Below are 26,056 nucleotides of genomic sequence, written 5' to 3'. Positions count from 1 at the left end.
TAAATAATTAAAATGTTTTAATTTCTATGTAATAGTTTATGTAAATATTTTAATATAGTTTAAATAATTGTTTTTAGTATATATAATGTTTCAGTAACATATATAGCTCAGTGTTCCTTGACTCAGTTTTTTGAAAGACATCGCTCGGCCACTGTTGTCATTTGTGTTTTGAAATTGTAGTTTATGAATAAAATTCTTTTTCTTTATATATTTGCTGTTTTTTATCTTAATTCGTTTTATTTTGTCTTTTTTTATTCATACGATAGTAAGATGAGCGAAGTCTTGAGTCAAAACCATGAACAGTAAGTTGATTTTGTGTAGTTGGATTAACTTAAAGTTGTTTTTCTTAATGTTTTGGTTGCTAATGCTTTTGAACAATAAATTGAATTCGCCCCCTGTAGGGTCACACAGACAAAACTCTACGACTAGTAAACATAACTCCAGTATTCCCAGTTCATCAGAACAGGTGAGTTCTCGTGCTTTTTGGGAACAACCAAAATTAGGGCATTGTTCTTATCGTGAAGGAATTTCTCTTCGTGTCGAAGGTTGGTGCTTGTAAAGACGTTGCATCTGTAGCTTATGATGAATATCTGTGGTTGCTACAAAAGAGAAACAGGTTGGAAATAATTCAATAAATGTTTTTATTACAGAAAAGGTGCTGTTTAGTTGACGCTTGAGTTTGTTGAGCTTAACCATAAGGAATGGAGATGGAGTCGACTGAAGTGTTGTTAGTTTACTTTTTGTATCAAGTGTTTGTTAAACTCTTCATGATTCTCTACTGTCATTAGACTGTTAAAGCGGTTAAAGACCAAAGATGACCAACAAGTAGCTTTAGAGAAAAAGGAGAAAGGATTTTCTTTGTATATTAACGGAGCCAACAGAGAGCTGTCTGGTTTGAATGCATCACGAAGAACTAAAACTGCTGATGGTATTCTGTTACTGAAGATATTTTGTCGTATTTGTTTATTTTGCATTGTTTAGTTTTAAACTTTTCTTCTGAGAATATGAAAATGGACAAGAACATGTTGTTCAATGTTCTTTCCGTTTTCATTTAGATAATTTTTCATCAAGAAAAGTTGCAACCAACGATGAAAATCTGCTGAACTATGACACCAAGTGAGACTATCACGTAGACACTCTAGAATAAAGATTATGTAATTGATTTGGTTAGCATCTTTTATTGATTTTGTCATTTTTAAAGTGAAGGAAACAGAGCCAAAACAGCCCCAACAAAACTAACGAGGAAGACTTGGAGACCTGTGAGTTTTATATTAACAAAGACTTGAATTATTTTTTGTAAATATGCATCCCTTCATATCCCTATTTGTCCTTCAAACAGGTTGACTTTCGAATGAAAACAGAGCAAGGTGAAAAAGTTAAAATTAAGATACCAGGTAAAAGAGAGACATCCTGTCACTTGTTTGAGATAAAGTTGAATATCATAGAATGCATTTCTTAAAAGGTTAAAATTTTCTGTATTTTTTGAAGGAAATATAACAGGTGTTTATAGTGAAGATTTTGACAATGATAATGAAGAAGAAAATAGTGAGGTAACATAGGATTTTGTCAAATAAAAAATGTCATGCTTGGTAGTTGAATAAATATAATTTAAATGCTTTCCTTGTTTGTAGAATGATGAAGTTGATAGCAATGATAATGAAGATGACAGCAATGTTGATGATAGTGACAGTGATGTTGTTGAAGAATTAAATCTCAGTTTTAATGATGTCCATGTAAGGAAACTAACTGGGCCATAAATTGCTGTTTTCTGACAATAATTTTTTCCATGCTTTTGTGAATGGGGAATTAAATCTGTGTTTGTGTATAGTTGTAAACAATTACTTATAAAGTTGCAATTATTTTGATGGCAATCATAATTCTACATTTTTACAAATTATTATAGACTTTGAGGAGAAGTTTAGAGAAGGATAATCAAATATTTGAAAGTATTCAGACTGTTATTGAGGTAGGAATGAGAGGTCACTTAACTTAAATATAATTCTTCCTAGACATGTCCGTCTGAGCAAGAAAGTCTGTTGTGTAATGTTACTGTTGATTACATGTTTGTAGATGTAGATTGTCCAAATTAGTAGAGACATGAGAAGGACTGATGTTATTGATGTTAACTGACGTTTCAAAAACTTTAGCTGTAGTCATCTTCAAAGTCAAACATTGACTACCGCTAAGGTATTTGAAATGTCAGTCAACATCAACAGCAACAGTCCTTCTCAGGACTCTACCAACCTGGACAATCTACATCCACAAACAGTTACAATAACTCCCGGGTTCAAATCATTTACTCTTCATATAAAGTAGTTTTAGTTGTGGTACATGTGTGGAAAGAAAGTCACGTTGTTGCTTCATACTGTTCTTTGTGGTGTTTCTATATCCTATTGTGTTCCTTATATTTCTATCAATCCTTCAGTGTGACTCATCAAGTGAAAGTGAAAGTGAAGTTTTGCAAGTGGAAGAGTCCTCCTGTCTTCATGTCAAGGATCTTGAGGATAATATTGAAGATGAGAGGATATCAGAGGAGATTGAAGAGGAGGTTGAAATTCATGATTATAGTATAAATGTTGGGGATACTGAAGCATTTGATGGCTTGTCTAAGCTAAGAGGAAGTTTTGTAATTCATGATGACACTACAGACGAGTCATTGAGATCAGCTAGACCTGTGATACAAGATGACACTACAGATGAGTCATTGAGATCAGCTAGACCTGTGATACAAGATAACACTACAGATGAGTCATTGAGATCAGCTAGACCTGTGATACAAGATGACACTACAGATGAGTCATTGAGATCAGCTAGACCTGTGATACAAGATTATTTATCTACACGTGACGAAGAAGAAGAAACCATTGTCTTGTCATTTTCAAAAAGTAAGAGGATTTTTCTTATAAATGAAACGAGAACTACCATGTTTTGGTAGAATTTTTGTTTTTTTTTAAGTAGTTTCTCATCAATATTATTCATCTTTTGTAGAAAAACCGTCCAAGAAACTTTTGCTAGCTACTAGGTACGTACGTAATGTAAACTTGACGGTTTTTCATTATTTTCACACTCGTATCATTCTCGTATTACATTCGTAGCATTCTCGTATTACATTCGTATCATTCTCGTATTACATTCGTATCATTCTCGTATTACATTCGTAGCATATTCGTATTACATTCGTAGCATTCTCGTAATACATTCGTATCATTCTCGTATTACATTCGTAGCATTCTCGTATTACATTCGTAGCATTTTCGTGCCGTATTCGTATCATTCCCGTACCATTTCGTATTTTCTTCATATCGTATTACCAGTTCACATTGCACTCGAAGCATATGCTGGAACCATACGACTCACTACATTATCTTGGAAAATCTTGGCAATCACTGTTGTCATTTGTTTGTTTTCATTTTTTTTTATTTTATTGTTGTTTTTCAGAAAAAGTGACGACCACAACAACGAAACTGAATCGTGCAAAATATCCAACACGTTTAAGGAGAGTGGCCGTAAGCTGTCGCCAAAAAATCTTGAACTTGACGTCAAGGATGACGTCACTGCTATCACAGATGAGACTGTTGCGTTGGTAACAAAGAAAGTACGAAACATGAATGCAAGGTACAGAGAGGGATATGTGAAGTGATGTAGCATTTTATTACTCTCGTAAATAATTTAAAGTTTTTTCTTTATTTACAGTCAACAGAGACAGTTACTGGATCTTTTGACCAAATTAGATCCATCAACACCTCATAATGTACATCCAAGTTCATCAACACTTCATAATGTTCATCCAAGTCCAATATTCCATGATATATGTTCAGGTTCATCAACACACCATGATGTACATCCAAGTCCATCAACACACCATGATATACATCCAACTTCATCAACATCTCATAATGTACATCCAAGTCCATCAACACACCGTGATGTACCTCCAGGTTCAACACCTCAGGATATACATCCAAGTCCATCACCACACAATGATGAACCTCCAGGTCCATCAACACGCCATGATATACATCCAAGTTCATCAACACCTCATAATGTACATCCAAGTCCATCAACACACCATGAAGTACCTCCAGGCTCATCAACACACTATGATATACATCGAAGCTCATCAACACACCATGATATACCTCCAGGTTCATCAATACACCATGATGTACATCCAAGTCCATCAAAGGCATTTGGATCATCACCAAGTGAAGCGTTTTTAACGAGAAATCATATCAATGTATGTTTTACTGTATAAAAATGAACGATTGAATTTTAGTATTCTTTCATTTGATTTTTTTGTTTGTTTTTACCCTCCAAGCGGCTATCAACGGCCGACTTCAGTCAGATAATTTTTGTGTGACTTAATCTCTCCCAAACTCCATTTATCTGATTCAATATGTTTTCAGGATTTCTCTGACTAAATTTCTTGGAATCAGATTCTTCTCTTGCCTGATACATCTAACTTCATCCCAATGCTTGTGCACCATGTATGTGACTGACTATATTTTTTCATCAGGATAAAAATGTTGTAAATTTCATCCAAAACAAAGCCTCGGACGAGATAGATGAAAAGTGTTCAGATATAATGGTAGAATATTCTCAAAGCTCTCACAAAGAACATGGTCCTCTACCAATTCGTCAAACAATGTTTGGTCGTTCTTCCGAAGATAATTCATCGCCAAGGTATATTTATATGATAAAATGGCTGCTCAAGGAGATTTAATTGATTTTCTATAAATGTCGTATTTAAAGTCATGTCTCATACAATACCCAGTCATCTCTCGTACATAGTATACAGTCATATCTCGTACACAGTCATATCTCGTATATAGTCATATCTCGTATATAGTTATATCTCCTATACAGGTATCTCATATACAGTAATGTCTCCAATACAGCCATCTCTCGCGTATAATCACATCTCGTATACAGTCATATCTCGTACACAGTCATATCTCGTACACAGTCATATTTCGTAGTCATATCCTCTCACAAAACTGATTTTATTTTTTCCCGCCGAACAGGAATGAAAAAACGCCTTTGCCTAAACGTCCACCTTGGTTGGACGGACTAAAAAAGAAACGGTACAAAATTATTAATTTGTTTATGTGATATGAAATATTGCCGTTGTTTTATTCTTATTTGGGCTATGGATGGTTTGATAAAGTACTTCGTAATCTTGCTATAAAATTATGTTTCTTCTGAAAGATCTTCAGCGAGTAATGTCAAAGAGGAAAAGGACAACAAATGTTCGTTAAGCTGGCTTCGTTCCGCTGAGAAAAAAGATGCATCTTTGCAAGAGTTATTTGAACAGCCCAAGCCTCGATCCAGGCCTTCTAGCGGCCGACGGAGCTGTAATAATCCTGCTTCAAGTGGGCCAAGAGGTCATCAGTCAGAAGTAGATTGTGGAAGACGTCCAGTAGAACAGCATCCGGGCAATCAGGACTTGGAACTACATGAAAATTTTTCCAATCTGTGGTAAGAATTGTGTTAATGTTGAAGATAAATTTGGTGAAAAGACAGAGAATGTTTTAAACAGTTTGTTTTTTTCTGGTTGTTAGAAAATACCATTAACTTTAACTTTTAGTCTTCGATTTACATCATTTAATCCATTTTACACATCTGTACTATTCTGTGTACTTTATGTGCCCCTTTGATTTTAATCATTTAATCCATCACACTCGTCTGTACTTCTCTGTGTACTTTATGTGCCCCTTTGATTTTAATCATTTAATCCATCACACTTATCTGTATTCATTTTGTATGTATCATGATCTATCAATTTTATGTCACTTTTAGTGTTGGAAAAACGACACCAAATGAAAAAATCTTTAATGAAAGATGGCTGGAAGAATCTCTCGATTCTCTTTCGCAGTTTAAGCGATGTCATCAAGGACGGTTGACTCCTTCGATGAAGATTAATATGGATCACCAAGGTAGTTTTTTGATACACAATTTAACGCTCGTTAGTATTGAAGTGGACTTGTTAGTATTGAAGTGGACTTGTTAGTATTGAAGTGGACTTGTTAGTATTGAAGTGGAAGTGTTAGTATTGAAGTGGACTTGTTAGTATTGAAGTGGAAGTGTTAGTATTGAAGTAGACACTTTAGTATTGAAGTGGACGTGTTAGTATTGAAGTGGACGTGTTAGTATTGAAGTGGACTTGTTAGTATTGAATTGGACGTGTTAGTATTGAATTGGACGTGTTAGTATTGAATTGGACGTGTTAGTATTGAAGAAGACTCGTTAGTATTGAAGTGGACGTGTTAAATGGAATCCAACTGACCAATGATTGTTAACCTTCAGTAAAAATTAAACAATGGATACTCACCTTCTGAGAAAAATGATCTCATTGGTCAGTTGACCTCTAGAGAAAATTGACCTCATTGGTCAGTTGACCTCTAAAGAAAATTGACCTCATTGGTCAGTGACCTCTAGAGAAAATTGAATTCATTGGTCAGTTGACCTCTAGAGAAAATTGACATCATTGGTCAGTTGACCTGTAGAGAAAATTGACCTCATTGGTCAGTTGACCTGTAGAGAAAATTGACATCATTGGTCAGCTGACCTCTAGAGAAAATTGACCTCATTGGTCAGTTGACCTCTAGAGAAAATTGAATTCATTGGTCAGTTGACCTCCAGAGAAAATTGACATCATTGGTCAGTTGACCTCTAGAGAAAATTGAATTCATTGGTCAGTTGACCTCTAGAGAAAATTGACCTCATTGGTCAGTTGACCTCTAGAGAAAATTGACCTCATTGGTCAGTTGACCTCTAGAGAAAATTGACCTCATTGGTCAGTTGACCTCTAGAGAAAATTGACCAATGAACGTTCATATCAACTGTTGTGATCGTAAACATTCTATAGGAGATGCTTTAGACGAATTTCTTGTCGAAGATAGTCAGATTCAAGACGATGCTGTAAACTTAAGGTAATTTCAGTTATAGTAGGAATGAAGCTCTAACACTTCAAAGAATAGCTTTTGTTGCAGGCATTTCTCGTTTCTCCCAAACTTTGTCTTGTGTTTCTATTATTCCTTAGAAACACGAAAATAGTTTTGTATTTCTTAAAAAGTTTTGTAATTGTTGAATTGATATCTTCAAAGAGATGTCTTTCTTTTTACGTAGTGTAGTTGATGATTTTACAATTCCTGAGTTACCACGCGGTCAAACCCTTGTCATAAACATTCTTACAACCTGGGGTGACCAGTATTACGTTGGATTAAATGGCGTTGAGATATTCAATAGCTCTGGTAAACCTGTTCAGATATCATCAGTAAGTATTAAAGTCGTTAATCCCTTGATGTCGTTGTTTATCCTATAGTATCTATTGTATCATCGTTTATCCCATGATACGTATATTTTATCCTCGTTTATCCCGTGATATCTTCTGTATCAACTTTTGTCCCATGGTATCTTTTTCAAGATCACAGCTGAACCATGTGATATCAACGTTCTTCAAGAATACAACAAAGACCCAAGGGTTGTATCAAATCTTATTGATGGAGTTTATTTCACAAGGTAATAATTTCAACTTAATCTTATCCACAGTACCCTCAAATTATGTCAGAGTCGAATCTATTGTGATCCCTCACGATCCATTACCATTACCATCATGATCCATTACCATCCACCTTTAGTGTTGCTGAACATTTTTAGAGATGATATGCATCTATGGCTTGCTCCATTCACAGAAGGAAGAAACCATTTTATTTACATTGAGTTTAAAGAAACATCAACATTGGCTATGATAAGATTATGGGTATGTTCATTATGCAACCATGATGTCAAATATAACTGTCACACAATGGTAGAGTCAGTATTGAAATTTCATATTGTTAAATATAACTGTCACACCATTGAAATTTTATATTGTTAAATATAACTGAACCATGGTAGAGTCAGTATTGAAATTTTGTTAAATATAACTGTCACACCATGGTAGAGTCAGTATTGAAATTTTATATTGTTAAATATAACTGTCACAATGGTAGAGTCAGTATTGAAATTTTATATTGTTAAATATAACTGTCACACAATGGTAGAGTCAGTATTGAAATTTTATATTGTTAAATATAACTGTCACACCATGGTAGAGTCAGTATTGAAATTTTATATTGTTAAATATAACTGTCACACCATGGTAGAGTCAGTATTGAAATTTTATATTGTTAAATATAACTGTCACACCATGGTAGAGTCAGTATTGAAATTTTATATTGTTAAATATAACTGTCACACCATGGTAGAGTCAGTATTGGAATTTTATATTGTTAAATATAACTGTCACACCATGGTAGAGTCAGTATTGAAATTTGATTTGTTAAATATAACTGTCACACCATGGTAGAGTCAGTATTGAAATTTTATATTATTAAATTAGAGTCAGTATTGAAATTTTATATTGTTAAATATAACTGTCACACCATGGTAGAGTCAGTATTGAAATTTGATTTGTTCGCTACGTTTTATTTATAGCTACTTTTCGTTTGATATATTTGCTGGAGAAAAATTGACTTCTTTAGCGACGAGAGCAAAGTTCAATTTACTAAAATCTCTCAATAATTTCTTCATTTTTTTCTATTTGTAGAACTACAATAAATCAAGGATCCACTCCTTTCGCGGTGCAAGGGACATTGAAATTTTTCTTGATGATAATTTAATATTTCGTGGAGAAGTGGCCAGGTATAATAATATTAATAATAAGGGTATAATGACCAGATATAAATATGTTATAAGTAAACATTGTCCATCTTTGTACAAAATTAACGAAATCATTGCAAAGTTTAAGTTTTCATTTGTAGAGCAAGTGGTGAGCTGGGTACATCCGAGACGTTTGGGGATGTAAGTGATCTATGACTGTTTTGTTGTCAGGTCTCCCTAATTTATTATTCATGCATTGTCATCCAAAATGTGTTACCTTGTCATATTATTTTAATTTATTTAAAATTTATTATAATATTATTTTATATTATATTATATTATTTTAATTTATTTAAAGACCATTTTGTTCACTATGAACGATGAGATTCTTGAAGCGATGGCGTTAAATGATCAAACATACGAACCTGATGTTGATGATGATGAAGAATATCTTCAGAGCAGCAGTAGTTTTCAACGACCTGTTACCGCTGATACTGGTCATGAACATGTAAGATACATTTTATGAAAATCTACAATTAACTCAACACGACAATCTTTACAATTTTACTTTAAGTTGACTTCGGTTTTGAAAATAAAAGCATTTCGATATGTATTTTATTTATATAGTACAATATTTTGATCCTTGTTAAATGTCATTACGTTGTTAGGAAACGTACGACCGACCATTCACCTGTCCTAAAGAACGAAAGAAACCAAGAATGGAGTCTACATATCCCAACAAAGTCGTCAAAGGTATTTTTGTATGAAATCTTTTGTTGCTGTCTTGCTTTTGCCAATGATTTTGGGTTTTTTTTCAGAGCAATTTTGTATTGATGACGTTGTCGGTAAACATTGCAAGGGTGAAGGTACATATTCCTCTTGTGCCCTCCTTGATCGTACCTGAGATGACGTCGACAAATTTGTATTGTGATGAATCTATTTTAGTGTTGGAATTAAACTTCGTGGAGACCTGGGGAGATTTGAGTTATCTTGGTTTAACGGGACTACAGTTATTTGACACGAATGGCGAAATTATTCATGTATCGTTAGATATGATGCAGGTTGGTGTGATGTTCATCTTTCGTGCTATCATTGATACTCAAAAATAATAATTTTATCCTTTAAGGCATCACCAAGAGATTTGAATGATCTTCCCGAGTACGATGACGATGATAGAACGTTAGATAAGTATGTTGTTATAGTTACGTAAGACCACAATAGTCATATAAAACATTTAAAATAGACGACAAATTTCTTTAAAGCAAACATGTTTCGGCATACTTTATGTCATCTTCGGTGTTTAAGTCACTTCGCATTGAAGATGGCATGAAGTATGCCGAAACATGTTTACTTTAAAAGAAATTTGTCATTTATTTTAAATGTTTTATAAGTATGTTGTATTCCTATAATGAACATTAAAGCCTAGCTTATTGCAAGAATATGAATTGCCATTGTTTAAAGTTATACAAAAACATTCTTAGATTGTCATGGCAATGTGAAAACTTTCTTTAGTAATTTCACGAGATTGATGAAAAGCCAGAATACAGTTATTATTAATGAAATTCTATTATTTTAGATTGATTGACTCCGTCAATGTCACTACGAGCGATGAATACATGTGGTTGATACCGTTTACGTTGGGTGAAGATCACACACTTTCTATTCATTTAAAAGAAAGAAAGGAAATAGCTGGACTCTACATATGGAACTATAATAAATCATTAGAAGGAACCTACAGAGGTGTAAGTATTTTATGAACCAATCAGTCAGCTTTCTTTCTCATGTCTTACTTTTCTTCTATGACTTACTTCTCTATATTTCTATGTGTTTACTTCAGGTAAAATGGATGATTATAAAACTGGATGGAAGAACAGTAGGAAGTGAAGATGGCATTTTAATTCGAAAAGGTGATGTCTTGTTGCGAAATTTTCTTCTCTATCAACGTCATCAATAAATTATACTCTCTAAGCTAACATTGTCAACTTGGGCTGCTTTCTAAGTTGAGGTGGGGGGGGGTTAGAGAAAATATTGTATTAAAGATATTAGTTACAAATATAGCGTCTAGTATGTATAAACTACATAACCATTAGTATTGCTCGTAATACTTCATTTAAAGACTGTTGATTTGGTGTGCATCATAAAATATGTAGTTCTAGCTTACTTTAATCACACAAACAATCATCTTTATTAATAATAAACATTACGTTAATAAAGATATTTGCATTTTCAGCTCCTGGTCATTGTTATTTTGATTATCGCCAAGAAATATCTTTTCTCCATCCTCCTAAAAGACAAGAAACTGACCCTTTTGTACCAACAATGTATGTCTTATAATGCTCGTGGTTTATATATTTCTCTTTCCCTGTGTTCATCACTAATAATTTTTATGTCTTCTCGTTATAGTCCTGGCGAAGGTGACTGTGAACTGACCGTTAAACCATCTGGATGTATCTTTAAAACAATATCTATATGTTATTTATAAATATTTTTATGTTTGTATTTCGGTGTTGGTTTTTATTTATTATTCATTGTGTTTTTCCTTTATTGTGAAAACTCTTTCAGTCATATTTCAGTTTCAACTGTTTGAATCCTGGGGTGATCCATATTATCTTGGATTAAATGGATTAGAATTTTATGATCAAGATGGTCGGCTTATGGAACTAAATGAAAAGAGTATCCTTTTGTTTTTTACAAGAAATGACTGAACGTAGCTAATCTTTAATAAAATGTATTTCTGTAACAGCAACGTTGTCTACCTAACCATACCAGATATCACAGCTTACCCGGAGAGTGTTAACGTCTTGGAGGGAGTGAAGGATGACGTCAGAACCCCAGCAAAGTTGATTGATGGCGTCAATGATACAGAAGATGGACGTCATATGTGGCTAGTTCCCATCTTTCCTGACTTGGTAACGTTTTTAGTGTCTTTAACACATTTTTTATTATTTTCAACTTAATATGCGACTAATATTTAAAGAATGAGTATCAGGGTCATGCTTTGCGCGCGCAATGTTTTTATTTTCATACGGGAACTTTCTTGCACTTAAGGAATCCAATGGGTATTCAGTTCAGGTTTTGTTTCGTTTATTGACTTATGTGATCATATTTATTTATAGAAAGCATTTACGGTTGATATTTTGACTGTTGCTACGATATTCACGCCGTATTTATATGCTGTACTTATGTAGTCAAATCAAACATATTACAGCGGCCATTTTCTGGGGTCCTTTAAAATGGCCAACCAAGCGCGCAAAGCATGATGCTGATATTCATTCTTCTTTAATGTGTGTTTGATTATGTTTTTACTGTACCTTTAGACCAATTTACTTTATGTTATTTTTGACGAACCAAAATCAATATCAATGATCAAGATATGGAACTACAGGAAGACGCCAATTCGTGGCGTCAGGCGTTTGGCTGTAAGAAAATAACTGTCACGTGACTTCATCAATGTGTCATTCCACAGCGTAACCAAATTTCAATTTTTATCGTCTTTAGATCTTGGTTGATGATCTGCTTGTTTTTAATGGTATTCTTCCACAGGTTCCAACAGGAGCCAGAGGAATACTGCCAAATATGAATATACCTTTACCTCATGCTTCGATTTTGTTCACTGATGACGAAGCAATACAACAGAAAGAGAGACCTTTTGCAATCAAGTATGTATCCATACTTAGGGTTAAAGTAAATGGTTCGAACCCTGCAATATCGTTACATGTTTGTGGATGTAGATCGTCCAGGTTAGTAGAGTCCTGAGAAGGACTCTTCTAGGACTCTCCTTCAGAGTCAAAAGATGTCTACCGCTAAGGTTATCGAAACGTCAGTTAACATCAACAACAACAATCCTTCTCAGGACTCTACTAACCTTGACGATCTAAATCCACAAACATATACGTAGGGTTGTTTGGTCAAGGGTAGTTAAAAAAGTTGCCAAGGATGACCGCTTGCATTAAATGAGTTTGATTAAAAGAAAACTTACCATCTCTTACTGTAAGATGTACTGTTTACAACACTAAGATACATCATTGCCTAGTTTTCTACAATTTCTAAGTTTTTTCCTGCTCTTAGTGGTGGTGGCTTTTTTGAAAGTCACGAAGTATGTTTGATGAACGATCGAACAGATTTTGAACAAGAAAAGACAGTCAATAGTACTAACGTTGATCAAGGTATCCGTGGGCTTGTGCCAATTTTTTGTTGAATATTTTTTAATCTTGTACAATGACCTTATTTGATTGCTCTACCTATTTTGATATAGTTATTGATATGTTTTACTTATCTTCGATAATTGTTTTCTTCCATCAGCTCTGCGTCCAAAGACAAGTGTCACACAACTTTATCGTGCAAAAAGATAGCAGAATTAGAAGTTTTTTAAATACACTTTAATATAAAATCGTTCTATGTACATAATATTAATAACATATTTATTCAATGTTCACTCTCGTACATCAATGTTCACTCTCATACATCAATGTTCACTCTCATACATCAATGTTCACTCTCATACATCAATGTTCACTCTCATACATCAATGTTCACTCTCATACATCAATGTTCACTCTCATACATCAATGTTCACTCTCATACATCAATGTTCACTCTCATACATCAATGTTCACTCTCATACATCAATGTTCACTCTCGTACATCAATGTTCACTCTCATACATCAATGTTCACTCTCATACATCAATGTTCACTCTCATACATCATTAACTTTGTGGCATTAGGTAGCTAGGTATCGGCCATACCAACTCTAAACAAAAAGAGATTGTTCCTCAAGCAAGCAATCATGTGACTGATTATTTTTGAAGACAAATAATTACCACTATCTAAGACTGTCGCAAAAGGTTTTCCATAATGATGGATGTATTCACTTGGAGTGCATATGTCATTGCATTCACACATATATTCAAGCATGTCTAAATATTTTAAAATGAGTTGTCATAAGGCACTACAAAGTTGGATAATGTGATCAGTTTTCTGTCATTTTGCAACCTTGAGGAGGAAGAAGATCTGGAACTTTCTCATATAATTGATCCATTTCTACCTTAAGATTCACCTAAAAATACTTTTCTAGTGAGCATCCCTGTTTGAGAGTTGCTCAATGTAAGGTTTGTTTCTTTTATACGGATTAGTTTGTTTTGACTTTTTGTAAAACTTAGTATACCTTGGGTATTTGGGCAAGGTGATGCCCAAGTTTTAACAAAACAGTGATTGCTTCAGTTACCTAGGTAAAAAGGACAGTTATTGAGTTACTTAAGCTTGGCCAAATGCATTTCTAAAATGTACGTACAACTGCCTCGTAAGATTGAGTGGAATCGTAACTCTCTATTCTTGATGTTGGTATATTCAACACACGAAAACTCCATTGGGTAAACAACCTTGCCGAAATCTTTCACTGATTAAGAAATATCAGAAAAATCTCCATGTTTTTCCTCTAGGTGATAAGACTCAATAGGAAATACTAGGTATAAATGTGAATACAAATAGGATCGCACGAGGATTCGTTGTGTTATTAAAGGATACATCGTGGGCATACACCAATATTCTGGTTTTATAAACAAGTGCACTAAACAAGAAATAATATTTATGAAAAAAGATCATACGCGGAAAATTGTAAACGACAAAAAATTACTAAATTCTACGCACTTTCCATTTCTTTCACTGTTTTCCAAGTGCCTTATCACCTCTTGTAGAATATCTGTAGACGTCTATGATATAAGATTTCATATTATTGAAAGGCAACGTTGAATTTTTTATTAAAGTTGTTCGTATCAACCTCAACGATGTGTACAACATGTGATGGATAGATGAGAAGAAGGCCAGTGAACGTCTCTCCTTGTATCTGCGAGTGCAATTGTTTAAATAGTCTTTCATAGCCGCCTAAATGATACAGGATATATATCAATTTTATGTCGACTATTGTGTTTAAGTCCACTTTGCTTGTTAAACCTCCAATTTCACGTCGTTCTGTGACTGTAGATTTTATTTTTGCAGCAAATATGACACGATGAATGAGATGTTTCTGAAAAGAACACACATTGAAGATAGTAAACAACAGAATTTGTTGTTAAGTAGAGCACAGTAAAGTACTTTATTCATGGCTCTCGCTTTCTCTAAGTTGATATCAAACAAAGACAGTCGAGTATTTTCGTATGCATTTTTCCTCTCTCCGTAATTTTCATGAGCCCTGCTCGAAGTCATGATGGACACTTAAAACAAGCGAGAAATAAAAATGAAAATTAATTTTATGTAAGAATCGCGTTCTTTTATTTACAAATATTGAACTTGAGTCGTTGTTTCCATAGGAACGTAAACAGACCACAGCGGTTACAAATTTCAGTCATGCGCACTCGTGGAAACTTACATATCACCATGTTGACAGTAACAACAATACAATTTATATATGGCAAGAAGAGACGAAAACCTGTTTAAAAGACTACGATAAACCCTAAAATATCAGTGAAAAATGTCATATAGAGACTTGCGAAGTAATTTTTTTATTTTCATAGTAACTATTTGTGTAAGGTCGTCGTTTCTGACTTTGATATAACTTCTATTTTATTTCTATATCAGAGTACAAACTGCAACGAAGTTCAAATCAATTCTAATCTTCCATGGTTTTAGATTTCACGGAGATGATGAGAGCTCTTGGCTATTCTAGACTTATTTCAATGGAAAATTTCAGATCACCAAACTTCACTCTTGTTGCTGAAGTCCTGATTTGGCTTGTAAAGAGGTAAAATAATAAAAATATGTTTAGTTTGATCGTCTCTGTCAGTAATTTGGTCTCAACAGCTCAAAAATTGTTTACAATGAAGTTAAATATGTTGTAGGTATGACCCTAATGCAGATATGCCAACAGATATTGATACTGAACAAGACAGAGTGATTTTTATAAAGTCTGTAGCTCAGTTTATGGTAGGAATTTACCTATTCTGTGAGTTCTGTGTGTTTGTCTCACATTTTGTACCTTTTTGTACCTTTTTCACACAATCTGTACTTGATTGTTCCCTGCAGGCAACTAAAGCTCACATTAAATTGAATACAAAACGTCTCTATGGTGCAGATGGTTATGCTGTAAAGGAACTCTTAAAGGTCACGTCGGTTTTGTATGATGCCATGAAAACGAACATCTTAGAGGTAATAATGAACTTTTTTAAAAAACTCTTGTCTTACGTTGTTTAAGATGTAACTTATCTTTGTCAGGATGTAGATGATTCATCTTTAAATTCAGTTTCATTTGACATTTCATCAAGGGTATGTTACTTTAAATTTATGGAGTTTGAATTGTCATGTTTTATGGAGGTTGCTTTATATATAGCTTTTTCTACACGAATAGATTAATGAACTGAAACAATGTCGAATACTTGCATCAGAAATTACATCTAAAGGAGCAAATTTATACGATCGTCTAGGACGAGAAGTCGACTTACGAGTGAGTTACCTCTTTTGTAGAATTAGGCAATCAGTTTTCGTGATTGACTGATTGTGAAATGTTTGTAGGAAATGAGATTGTCAGCTATTGCAAAACCTCTCGAATTAAATGAACTGGAAAATGGCATCAGTGGAAGTATTGTTAATATAAAGGTATAGTAAGTAATAATGATAAGATTTTATGCTGGGAAGATTGACTATGAACCACTGAAATTGATTTGAACTTAGGATGACATTAAAAAGACAAAGCATATGTTGGATAACATTGCTTCGGATGAAGCTAACCTCGAGGCAAAGATAGATAAGAAAAAAGCTGAATTAGAGAGAAATCAGAAACGTTTAAAGAGTTTGGAAAGTGTTCGGTTGGTGGAGTTTGTACATGGAATATATTAGTTACATTTTATTAATGTGTTGATTCTTGCTTATTCTACTTGGCAACATTTCATGAAAATTTTGTGGATTTAGACCGGCATTCATGGATGAGTATGAAAAAATGGAAGCAGAATTAAAGAATATATACGAGGTTTTTAATTTCATTTTTTTTAGTGACATCCATCTGGTCATTTAATGATTTGCATGAAAACACAATTGTGTTTTTTAGGTTTACATTGAGAAATATAGAAATCTTACTTATCTTGAACATTTATTTGAAGAGGTCAATCGAACTGAGCAGAACAAGTTCGAGGTGAGAATTTATCAAAGTCTAACCAGCTTGCCTGCAGGAATACATTCTGGAAACACCTTCTAGGCCTACACCTCTTTAGAATAGAAAGTATACCATCTGGAATTGATTGTAGACATACACCTCCTTACGTTAGAACTAACTCCTTTTTTTAACTTCACCACCCCCTCCCCTATGATTACTATAAAAGTATGCTCCCTTAAAGTATGTGCTCCTTGATGCATCCCCCTGAATATGAATTGTTTTGTTTAGGAACATGAAGCAAATCTTCGTCAACTTCAAGATCGTATCAGAGATGAAGGGAAAAGGTCATTACAATCCGAGACATTCAACAGTCTTGATGACTTTGTTGGTGATGATGATGATGATGAAAATGAAGTTATCATGAATACAAGTGGAAGGCAGCCACTGGGAGCAAAATCAGGTAAGATGCATCAGTTTTATTATGTGTGATGTTTGTGCCAAGATGATAATGATAAAATTTGTGTTTTTAAGGTGGTCCTCGTGTGGTTGGATCGATGGCTGGAGGGGATATGTCCGATGAGGTATTGATGATGTTTGTTTATGTTTGATAATGTGCAGCATTTGATATAGGGATGGATCTGTGATGAATTTGTGGGGGGAGGGGTGGGTGGGGGTAGTGCTCTAGTTTGTGTTAGACATTGGTGACTACTTGTAGCCTGTCATTGCATGTCAGCGATTTTTTTCTAATTCTACAATCTTTTTATTATGGCTGGGAAATTATTGGAAATTTTCTACAATAAATGCTAATAACAATTGCATTTGCTTTTGTGAGTTCATAACATTTTCTACTTGTATTCCTATAGGATAACAGCTCATTGTCTTCTGGGGACAGCGATATAAGAATAGATGACGAGGATTTAGATGATATTAATGATGGCGAAAGTGCATCACAGGATGGGGAAAGTTTAAATGATAGTGGTGATGATTTTTAAATTCCATCTTGATCACCATCTTTATGTGTCAAAACCACTTGTCAAAACAGTCATTTTATATCAACATGAGGTAGTGTTTTACAACTAGGTTTGTCAGTCCGCAAGAAAGCTGGTTTGTATATAATACTGTTACATATTTTACTTTGAACACAGTCAAATTAGCGTAAAACAGAGTCTTATTAAAGTTAAACCACCCATCTGAGATATTTGGTGGCCCCTATCATGTATGTGTGACGGATGAAAACGAGTGGCGTAACTCTCAATAAATATGGCGGCTTGCTGTGTAATCTTTCATAAGTAAAAGTGAAAAAAGAAAAATGGGAAATTTGCCTTCAAATACGAGCAACGACAGTGACGACGACGATGGAAATTTATTACAGGTTTGGTCTTCTTGATCTTTAGGGTGATTATTTGGTAATTTGTTTTTGCTGTCTTGTACTTTGGTCTTTAGTGTTGGCATTTTGTTATTTTGACATTGTGGCGAAATTTTTGATATTGTCATTGTTCCGTTATTTATACGTTTTACTCGTGTTTTAGGATATCACCGACATAAGCAATGTGATAAGTAAGTGAACGCAATGATAACTTTGTGCTAAATGTTAAAAATGTTTGAAGCGTTAAGTAAAAGCGAATATTATTTTATTTGTGAATCTCGTGATAACATTTTGTCATTTTTAATTATCTCTAATCAGAAGATGATCTTGATAATAGTTTTGATTTGGGTGGGCTGTTTAATCACAAACTTCTACGAGAGGCAACATCCAAAACGAAGTAAGTAAAATCTTGCAGGCCTATATATGCACTATTTGTGAGCAATATATATTATAAAATCGATAATATCATTGTAATGTTGTCCTTAACAGCTTTTACTTTGTCCTAGTCCTGTAATGTTTGATCGTAGTTACTTATGTTGGTAGTTTAAACATTTGACAGTTAAACTTATCAATTTGAAATGGTTAAATTTGCTCTTAGTAAACTCGTACATGTTTTTGACAAGTTGTGGGAAAATTTCTTTTCATACTAAATTTGTTCACCTTGACTGGAGCCTTGGAATTCTTTTGATCAAACACATCTCACATTTATGTATGGAAGTAAAGATGGTGAAAATCAAAGTTTTATTTAAAACATTTCTAGAGAGGAGCCCACAGTTTCAATACTTCAGCAGCATCATAGTCAGCTGTTACGCTGGGTTGAAGAAAGACGATCTAGACATGAAGTAAGCGGACACACAAACACAAGAAATACAATCCTGTGCTTATTTAAAATAGAATTCCTTTCATATCATGTTGTGCAATATCTGTAGAAAGTCACTATTTGTTAAACACAATGTTGATGGAACATTTTTAGGAAGCAATTACTTTGTCACAATTTATTGACATGTTGAGTGATCGAAGTGTAAGCAAAGATGATGCAACGGAAGTGAGTGCCAAGCTCATAGGCGAGTCCTTTTTAGATAATCTTTGTGATGTTTTCCTTGGGTTTTTTTAGTTGTTCAATCAGTTTGACGTAGAAGGTGATGGTGTTCTTGATCCTGATTTTTTACATAATGTTAGTTTGGACTTTAATTGAACTTTAGTCATCAATTCTCTTGTTTAAAATAACTCTTCGTTTCACTTAAGGCTCTTGTATCATCTGGGACAATGCATGCACAGAAAGGAGAATTACGTTCATCTCTCAAGACATTGAAAGCATGTTCAATATGTCCAGGTGAGGAAATGTTTAGACTGGATGATATAGAGCCGTGTGGAACCTTTATCTTGGTTTCCCTGTCTTGTTCTGAAAGTTTGGTTTCAGTTCTTTTACAAAAAGGAGGAGCAATTCAAATGTTTTTATCAATGTCTATGACCTAGCAACCAATTCACAAAATTCTTGACTCTGCCATCTTGAAATGAGGTTGGGGAACTGGGACGAGTTGAATTACGTAATCATAGAGTGAATAATTGGTTGGTAAAAGCTTTATTGCGCGTTGTGCACAAAAATAACTACAATACAAACAGAATCAGACTTATATCAAAAGATAGCTCGTGTGACAAAGGGTTAAAATTACCTGAGAAAAGTGTTTTTGGAGATAGCATTTAGCTATTAGGGGGAGCGTTAATTTTCGAGTCTTTTGTTGAGTACGTTTGTCTCTATGTAAAACAGTTATTAAATAAATTCATTAAAACTCGTGACTGTGTTGGCCATCAACTTAACTTTTACGGCGTTTCCAAAGTGGCGATGTGTATGTACGACAGAAATCTGCGTTGATATACAATTTGGTTTTTAAAATGTTTGATAAGATATGCTTTCTATACAGACTGCAAACTTGTTTCTTGTTTACTTTTTTGGAATACTTCCATATGAGACGCTTTTCGTGCGGTTTTGAATGGGAAAAACTGAACTGTTTTGTTTTCCCGACATTTTATTAGTTTTGTAACGATTACTCCTGAAATAAGATGGTCGTTTTTCGGTAGTTGAACAGAAAAATGAAACTGAAACATCGGTTCTTTAGCCTTTAAAGTTTTTGGTGTTTAAAATAGGACGGAAAAAACAGATTTTTTGGTTAATCACACTTCTCTAGAATGATGTACTCATATATATTATGGACGTGACCTGGAAAATTTTCAATGTTTTTCTCCTCAGGAATAATTGATGCATTTGTTGCAAATAAACATTCAATTTCTGACCATGGGAAACGCCTTTTAAAGGTATTTAAAATGCTGCCATTGTAATAAAATTCTTCATAGCTTGAAGCTTTGATATTCGGTTTGCTTTGACGAACATGAAATAAAAGTTGGTTTTGTTCTAGGTGATTTTACGCAATCGAGCTCCAAGTCCATCCATTCAGACGCCTGTAATTGAAGGATTTTGTAACACAACAGAAATGAGATTAAAAGTTTTAAATTCTCATTTGAAGGTTATAAAGGATAAAGGTACAATTTACCCAACGTATGATTCAACTTTGCATGTTTATATTCAGTAGCAGTAACTCTTTACCTGAACATACCTTTTCTCAGAATTTGAAAATCATTGTATGTAACAATCATTTGATGTTGGTTTGTTGTTGAGGTTGGAAATTCTGTTGTTTATTGTTCTAGCTGAGTTGAAGAAAATTGAACCATCGTGTGAAGCGGGAGAGTATCTTCGTCCTTTGACCAAATGTTTTAGTTCAACTGAAACATCCAGCAACAAGGCTGATGCCTTCAGGTGGCCATTTGTCTTAGGAAATGTTTTATAAATATATTAATGTATCTATATGAATGGTGCAGGTTGACATGTATGGATGAGTGTTGACGTTTGTGACGAATAGGGGACATTCATGTATGTGAATGGTGCAGGTTGACATGTATGGATAAGTGTTTACGTTTATGACGAATAGGGGATATTCATGTATGTGAATGGTGCAGGTTGACATGTATGGATAAGTGTTTACGTTTATGACGAATAGGGGATATTCATGTATGTGAATGGTGCAGGTTGACATGTATGGATAAGTGTTGACGTTTATGACGAATAGGGGACATTCATGTATGTGGATGGTGCAGGTTGACATGTATGGATAAGTGTTGACGTTTATGACTAAATGAGATTTATGACGTAAAGTACGCTAGTCTTCGTCAGCTTGTGTAGATATGCAAGGATAAATGGTATTGGAGATGATACTTTTCATTACAGAGCTTTGACTAGGGGGTGAGCGATTTACGCAAGTTGTCCCTCACGTGCCACTGGACAATTACGCGAGCGATGAATGACAATCAAACTTTTGAGCTCGAGATCTCTGCAATTTGAACTTATTTTTTGCAATTACCAAGAGAATATGGGTGCTTTTAATGTCTTATGTGCCTTAATTATTTGTTTTTTTTATGAACCAAAAAACATTGTGTAACATGACAAGCATGTATAATGTATGATGAACGAGGATAGTGGAGGATAGTATTGACCTTCGTTTGCACAAGCGCTTCAATAATCTTATAGATTAAAAAGCACAAATATAATGTCACATGACATTGCAAGGTAAAGTCAATATGTCCGTCTATTTTTTAGGTTAACGAATGGAGATAGTAATACTTACTGGCAATCTGATGGTCCAGCTAGATCACACTGGATTAGGTAAGCATAACAATGTGAAACTACTTTTTTTCATTTTATATTTATAATATAAAAAAAACGCGTGCGATGATTTGTCTATAGCCGAATTTGCATTAGTCTGTGGAAAATAATATCCGCTCAATCAATTAAAGAGAATTTGCAAGTCAATCATGAATAAATTTTAGAGGAAAACTTCAAGCGTTTTTTTTAAATTTATCTGCATTTTATCTGTTTTGTGCAAACCTCGGAGACGTTTGTGAGAACTCTCGAGCATGTGCAACCTTCGACCTCGGCTTGCACTGACCTGCTCTCGAGTTTTCTCAAAGGTGTCCTCGGTTTGCATAAGCCCCGTGCAAACACAGTAAACATCTTTTATTTCTTAATTTTTCTTGACCTTTTGTTCTGTTGACTTTAGATTACGAATGAGATCAAATGTTGTTGTAAAAGAGCTTTCCATCAACGTAGCGTCCGCTGACCAAAGTTACATGCCACAACGAGTTATTGTCTCAGGAGGTCGTGACGAAATGAATATGAGAGAACTAAATGATGTTAGGATCCCTAGGTACGCATAGGAACATATAGGATTAAATTATATGGGGATTATAAGAGGTTCAATGGGGATTATAAGAGGTTCAATGGGTGAAAGGATATCAACATTGTTGATAAAGGACTGTCGTCGTGACCAGTTTTGAATACGTGAATGTTATTCTATACGTACAGTATGATTGTTTGTTTGTAGATGTAGATCGTGCAGGTTAGTAGAACTTTAAGAAAGACTGTTGATGTTAATGTTGAGCCAATATTAGTCAACGTGAACACCAATAGTCCCTCTCAGTACTATAACAACCCTATACCATCTACATCTACCAGGATACAATGACACTTTCGGGTTCAAACTATTCATTTTAATAGAAAATTATCGAATTCAATATGTTTTATACATTTTTTTAGTCATGTTACGGGGAGTGTTATGTTACTGGAAAATGTCAAAATGCCCTATCATGGTTTGTTAAACAAACATCGTACTTAATCAATGCTATTTTCTATTTTCATTATTAAGCTTATATCGTCTTGTGCCTAGTTTCTTTGCTGTAAAATCATTCGTCGTTTTAAAATTATGTCGCTGTTTTTTTTTTGTCGTCTTTATCCTTAATCTTTCAACAGTATAATTTGTTTCTTCTCTCTCTCCCTTCTTCAGTCATACAGATCAACATCAGACGTTGTCATAGTGATGGTTGCGATACCAGAATACGTGGTGTTACGGCTATCGGTTACAGGTTTGTAATTTCTGTCTCATATAGGATGTTTTGGTACATCATATACACAGTCCCATAGTGTACATCATTACTTCTCATGGATCTTCTTCATCACATTATTAGAGTTGTAAAAACAAAAGGTGTAAGTGTTGCTGATGCGACAGCAGTTTGGTATGTTTCCGTTCTCACAACTACTGCAACAATGGCTATGCCCGTAGCTCCTCAACTAAGAGAGAAAATCTTAGAACATACTCGGTAAATTGTTATACATCAAACGAGAAAAAAGTAATTCACGAATATAATCTTAATACTTGCGTGTAACTTTTTAGAACCACCTTAAGTCACATGAGCCCTCTGGCATTATCACCGACGTCGCCAGTACGACCTGCCTACATTAGTTCAAGTGTCTTGGATGAAATGGAGAAGTTTCTTTTTATGTTAGCTAGGTGGGTTTTTACATTAATTCTAGTTGGTGTATTGTTGTCTTTTGTTTACATTGGTTCTGTTCATCGTGTTGTCATTTTTTTTATACGCAGTCACGATAACGTGGTAGATTCAGAAGGATTGCAGTTGTTGATGGAGTTTTCGTTGGTTCGTGGTAATTTAGGCGGGATATTTCAAGTTCTCAAGCTTCTTCATGGTAAGTACATAAGATTGAAGCGAAAATTATTGAAAAACTTTACAAACAGCATGATTTTCAAAAACCATCTTTCTTCTTATTTATAAAGATAACAAACACCTTACGTTTACTGCTAAAACCATTGTCTCCTCTCTTGTTAAACAACACGAGAAAGCAATCCTTAAACACGGTAAGTTCAATTCTGCATCTCGTGTCAGAGAACTGCGGCGTTTTTTTAACATTGCTTGGTGTATTGAGGTGGAAAATTGCCTGCGGGGTTTGTTGGTTGTGACGGAGGCTGTAAGGATGAAAATTCTCGCCCTAAAAATGTTTTAACGGAGAACTGGACGACAGAAGGTGATTTTAATCAATTTTATTCAGTTAAACAATGATGAAACAAGTGCTTCAAAATGCTTTCTTTTATTGTATTTTTACAGCTTATTACTCTGAAATTGGAACTTTAAATGTGAACATGGCCTTTAATAGTGAAAACTTAACTACCGTTCAATTGACAAAAATTACCCTTAAGGTAGCAAATTTTATACATGTACGCTAATAAATCATCAAGAAACATCATTTTCACATTCTTTCTATGAAGGTTTGTAAAGGTGGCATGGGTCCTCGCTGTGGTTTTGTTTTCATGCATAATGCCGTGCAGATGTATGTTTCTTTAGCTTCGTTGTTCACCTATTTAATGCCGATCATTTACTTGTTTTTATTTGAATTTCTTTTTGTGTATAGTAACAATGGTGAACTGGACGTTGGTTATTTGGACGAGTACAATGACTGGGATTACACCAAGTATCAAGACTACCTGAAAAGGTTTGTTCGAATTCATTTATCTAGAATTTCTCAAACTATTTAAGAAGTTTAGGTGTGTACATAGATATGCTACGTTAAACAAAAATAGATTAATTTTCACCTTAATGAAATATAACTTTGTAAAAAATACTTTTGTATTCAATGCAGTGCATGTTTATCATTTCTAACACTCTCCTCAATTATGTAATGAAGATCTTGTCTGTTCACCCTTTTGTATGACTGCAACAAACTGCTTGTGGGGAAGATTTATCAATCTTGAATTCTAGATTTGACGGAACTCATTTATGATAATTTTTTTATCATCTTGTCATGAAAATTTATAAAAAAAACCCTCCTAAATATCAGCGTTTAAAGTGAAATGTTGTGTTCATGACCTTGTGAAGAGGAAACTTTTCCGTTCTATTTCAATATTGGAGAGAGATGTTTGAACATGATCGTCATTCTTATATGGAGAGAAATGCCTGAACCTTTAAACAAGAATTATATTTTACCATGTTGACATGATTTTTGTGTAGAACTCAAGGTTGCCATGCAAAAGAAAAAGAACCTGTTGCTTCATTTTACTTAGACAGTGAATGGTAAGGGATCTTTTAAATTTTAGTAGTAATTTTTAAAATGTTAGTATCTACAGGTCATTTTTTTTCTTAGGGATGAAATTGAAGTACATCTTGATAAACCAGCTATTGGAAAGGTAACGAAGGGATTCCTTAGGATTGAAAAGGATTTTTTGTGTTCTTTGTCAATTTGTGTTATGTCATTACGTCGTCAGTGAGCGTGACGTCATTTTGTTAGCTCCAGTTAAAAATCATTTTGTTATCAGTAGTTGTGACGTCATTGCGTTGTCAGAAACGTTGATGTCATTGTGTTGACAGTAGTAGTGATGTCATTGTTGTTGTTAGAAACGTTGATGTCATTGTGTTGACAGTAGTAGTGATGTCATTGTGTTGACAGTAGTAGTGATGTCATTGTGTTGTAATTATACATTATGCCAATATGTGTTTTCACCATAGTGTTTCCTACATCATAGTTTTAACATCAATATGACATTTTCTAGTTCATCATTATGAAATTTACGGGAACACGTGACCCAAAAGCGGAACGAATGGGAATTCTAGGAATACAGTTTTATGGTTATGAAAAGACTTACGATGAAATGGAGGAAAGTGAAACCTGGGTTCGTGACTTTTCTCATAATTTTTTTATCCTCCTCTCATTACCACGTCTTTCATCACTGTCGTCATCACTGTCGTCATAATTATCGTCATCACTGTCATCATCACTGTCGTCATCACTGTCGTCATAATTGTCGTCATCACTGTCGTCATCACTGTCGTCATCACTGTTCTCATTACTATCAACACTTAAACATCTTGCAAAATGTGACGTAAATTTTGATTTATTTTATGAATTAGAAAACGTTGACAATGTTGCCTGAAAACGAACAAGTGTCCGGATCAACACTTTTACTTCAAGTTCTTTTATTCTTGGATTGCATGGCAAAAGATCTTGTAAGTTTCATGTTCAGCATTCTTGCTTTAATATTCAATACCTTTCACAGCTTGCTGTCCGTTTTT

At 34.3% G+C, this 26,056-nt stretch overlaps 4 protein-coding genes and 1 long non-coding RNA gene across 14 annotated transcripts in view; 3 read left to right on the top strand and 2 right to left on the bottom strand.

Moving 5' to 3' along the window:
- The first annotated feature begins 20 nt into the window (after positions 1–20).
- Positions 21–13,078, top strand: LOC124449847 (katanin-interacting protein-like). 8 transcript variants are annotated; one of them, XM_047000769.1, is made up of 40 exons: positions 21–302; positions 402–466; positions 546–616; positions 789–928; positions 1,056–1,116; positions 1,202–1,259; positions 1,340–1,394; positions 1,489–1,550; positions 1,632–1,733; positions 1,904–1,966; positions 2,426–2,885; positions 2,989–3,022; positions 3,439–3,615; positions 3,694–3,755; positions 4,020–4,237; positions 4,517–4,683; positions 5,025–5,084; positions 5,209–5,478; positions 5,800–5,936; positions 6,869–6,932; positions 7,129–7,276; positions 7,427–7,521; positions 7,660–7,762; positions 8,591–8,685; positions 8,805–8,844; positions 9,002–9,151; positions 9,312–9,396; positions 9,462–9,509; positions 9,589–9,704; positions 9,770–9,831; positions 10,220–10,385; positions 10,481–10,550; positions 10,874–10,964; positions 11,047–11,090; positions 11,206–11,316; positions 11,413–11,552; positions 11,961–12,062; positions 12,142–12,302; positions 12,712–12,809; positions 12,946–13,078. In XM_047000769.1, the coding sequence occupies exons 1-40, from the start codon at positions 296–298 to the stop codon at positions 12,993–12,995; spliced, it is 4,308 nt and encodes a 1,435-aa protein (XP_046856725.1). In that variant the 5' UTR covers positions 21–295; the 3' UTR covers positions 12,996–13,078. The 8 variants fall into 8 exon arrangements, with proteins under 8 accessions (XP_046856725.1, XP_046856722.1, XP_046856726.1 ...); XM_047000766.1 differs by having other exon boundaries at positions 3,694–3,761; positions 3,819–4,237; XM_047000770.1 differs by having other exon boundaries at positions 3,694–3,791; positions 4,146–4,237.
- Positions 7,443–26,056, top strand: part of LOC124449846 (zinc finger ZZ-type and EF-hand domain-containing protein 1-like) — a 46,033-nt gene continuing 27,419 nt past the window's right edge. Inside the window, 28 exon segments of the mRNA XM_047000762.1 lie at positions 7,443–7,453; positions 10,180–10,189; positions 17,966–18,097; positions 18,255–18,282; positions 18,410–18,488; positions 18,852–18,933; positions 19,065–19,136; positions 19,206–19,265; positions 19,337–19,424; positions 20,340–20,404; positions 20,506–20,629; positions 20,795–20,903; positions 21,741–21,806; positions 22,201–22,347; positions 22,737–22,789; positions 22,984–23,062; positions 23,165–23,296; positions 23,371–23,487; positions 23,578–23,681; positions 23,770–23,850; positions 23,919–24,017; positions 24,098–24,189; positions 24,259–24,320; positions 24,402–24,482; positions 24,998–25,060; positions 25,131–25,173; positions 25,537–25,656; positions 25,895–25,990. Coding sequence (XP_046856718.1) covers positions 18,035–18,097; positions 18,255–18,282; positions 18,410–18,488; positions 18,852–18,933; positions 19,065–19,136; positions 19,206–19,265; positions 19,337–19,424; positions 20,340–20,404; positions 20,506–20,629; positions 20,795–20,903; positions 21,741–21,806; positions 22,201–22,347; positions 22,737–22,789; positions 22,984–23,062; positions 23,165–23,296; positions 23,371–23,487; positions 23,578–23,681; positions 23,770–23,850; positions 23,919–24,017; positions 24,098–24,189; positions 24,259–24,320; positions 24,402–24,482; positions 24,998–25,060; positions 25,131–25,173; positions 25,537–25,656; positions 25,895–25,990 — 2,205 coding nt within the window. The 5' untranslated portion in view covers positions 7,443–7,453; positions 10,180–10,189; positions 17,966–18,034.
- On the bottom strand, positions 11,214–12,166 carry LOC124449852. The gene is made up of 3 exons (XR_006949626.1): positions 11,955–12,166; positions 11,427–11,568; positions 11,214–11,303 (listed from the first exon to the last, which is right to left on the bottom strand). It is a non-coding gene; the product is annotated as an uncharacterized LOC124449852 (long non-coding RNA).
- On the bottom strand, positions 13,251–15,042 carry LOC124449851 (testis-expressed protein 47-like). Of its 2 annotated transcripts, XM_047000776.1 has the most exons (10): positions 14,736–15,042; positions 14,595–14,667; positions 14,422–14,525; positions 14,292–14,353; positions 14,169–14,211; positions 13,936–14,034; positions 13,810–13,869; positions 13,638–13,701; positions 13,466–13,561; positions 13,251–13,395 (listed from the first exon to the last, which is right to left on the bottom strand). In XM_047000776.1, the coding sequence occupies exons 1-10, from the start codon at positions 14,844–14,846 to the stop codon at positions 13,352–13,354; spliced, it is 756 nt and encodes a 251-aa protein (XP_046856732.1). In that variant the 5' UTR covers positions 14,847–15,042; the 3' UTR covers positions 13,251–13,351. The 2 variants fall into 2 exon arrangements, with proteins under 2 accessions (XP_046856732.1, XP_046856731.1); XM_047000775.1 differs by having other exon boundaries at positions 13,251–13,561.
- Positions 15,017–17,919, top strand: LOC124449849 (clusterin-associated protein 1-like). 2 transcript variants are annotated; one of them, XR_006949625.1, is made up of 14 exons: positions 15,017–15,133; positions 15,270–15,381; positions 15,479–15,563; positions 15,663–15,785; positions 15,852–15,902; positions 15,985–16,080; positions 16,149–16,232; positions 16,308–16,441; positions 16,545–16,602; positions 16,681–16,764; positions 17,014–17,185; positions 17,257–17,306; positions 17,589–17,787; positions 17,871–17,919. XR_006949625.1 is itself a non-coding variant. In XM_047000772.1 (13 exons), exons 1-13 carry the CDS (start codon positions 15,112–15,114, stop codon positions 17,715–17,717), a joined length of 1,200 nt encoding a protein of 399 aa, XP_046856728.1. In that variant the 5' UTR covers positions 15,017–15,111; the 3' UTR covers positions 17,718–17,919. The 2 variants fall into 2 exon arrangements, 1 of the variants encoding a protein (XP_046856728.1); XM_047000772.1 differs by having other exon boundaries at positions 17,589–17,919.

Source organism: Xenia sp. Carnegie-2017, unplaced genomic scaffold, assembly GCF_021976095.1.
Source record: "Xenia sp. Carnegie-2017 unplaced genomic scaffold, XeniaSp_v1 HiC_scaffold_23, whole genome shotgun sequence".
NCBI classification, from domain to species: Eukaryota; Metazoa; Cnidaria; class Anthozoa; order Malacalcyonacea; family Xeniidae; genus Xenia; species Xenia sp. Carnegie-2017.
This window is presented reverse-complemented; position numbering and strand designations above follow the sequence as displayed.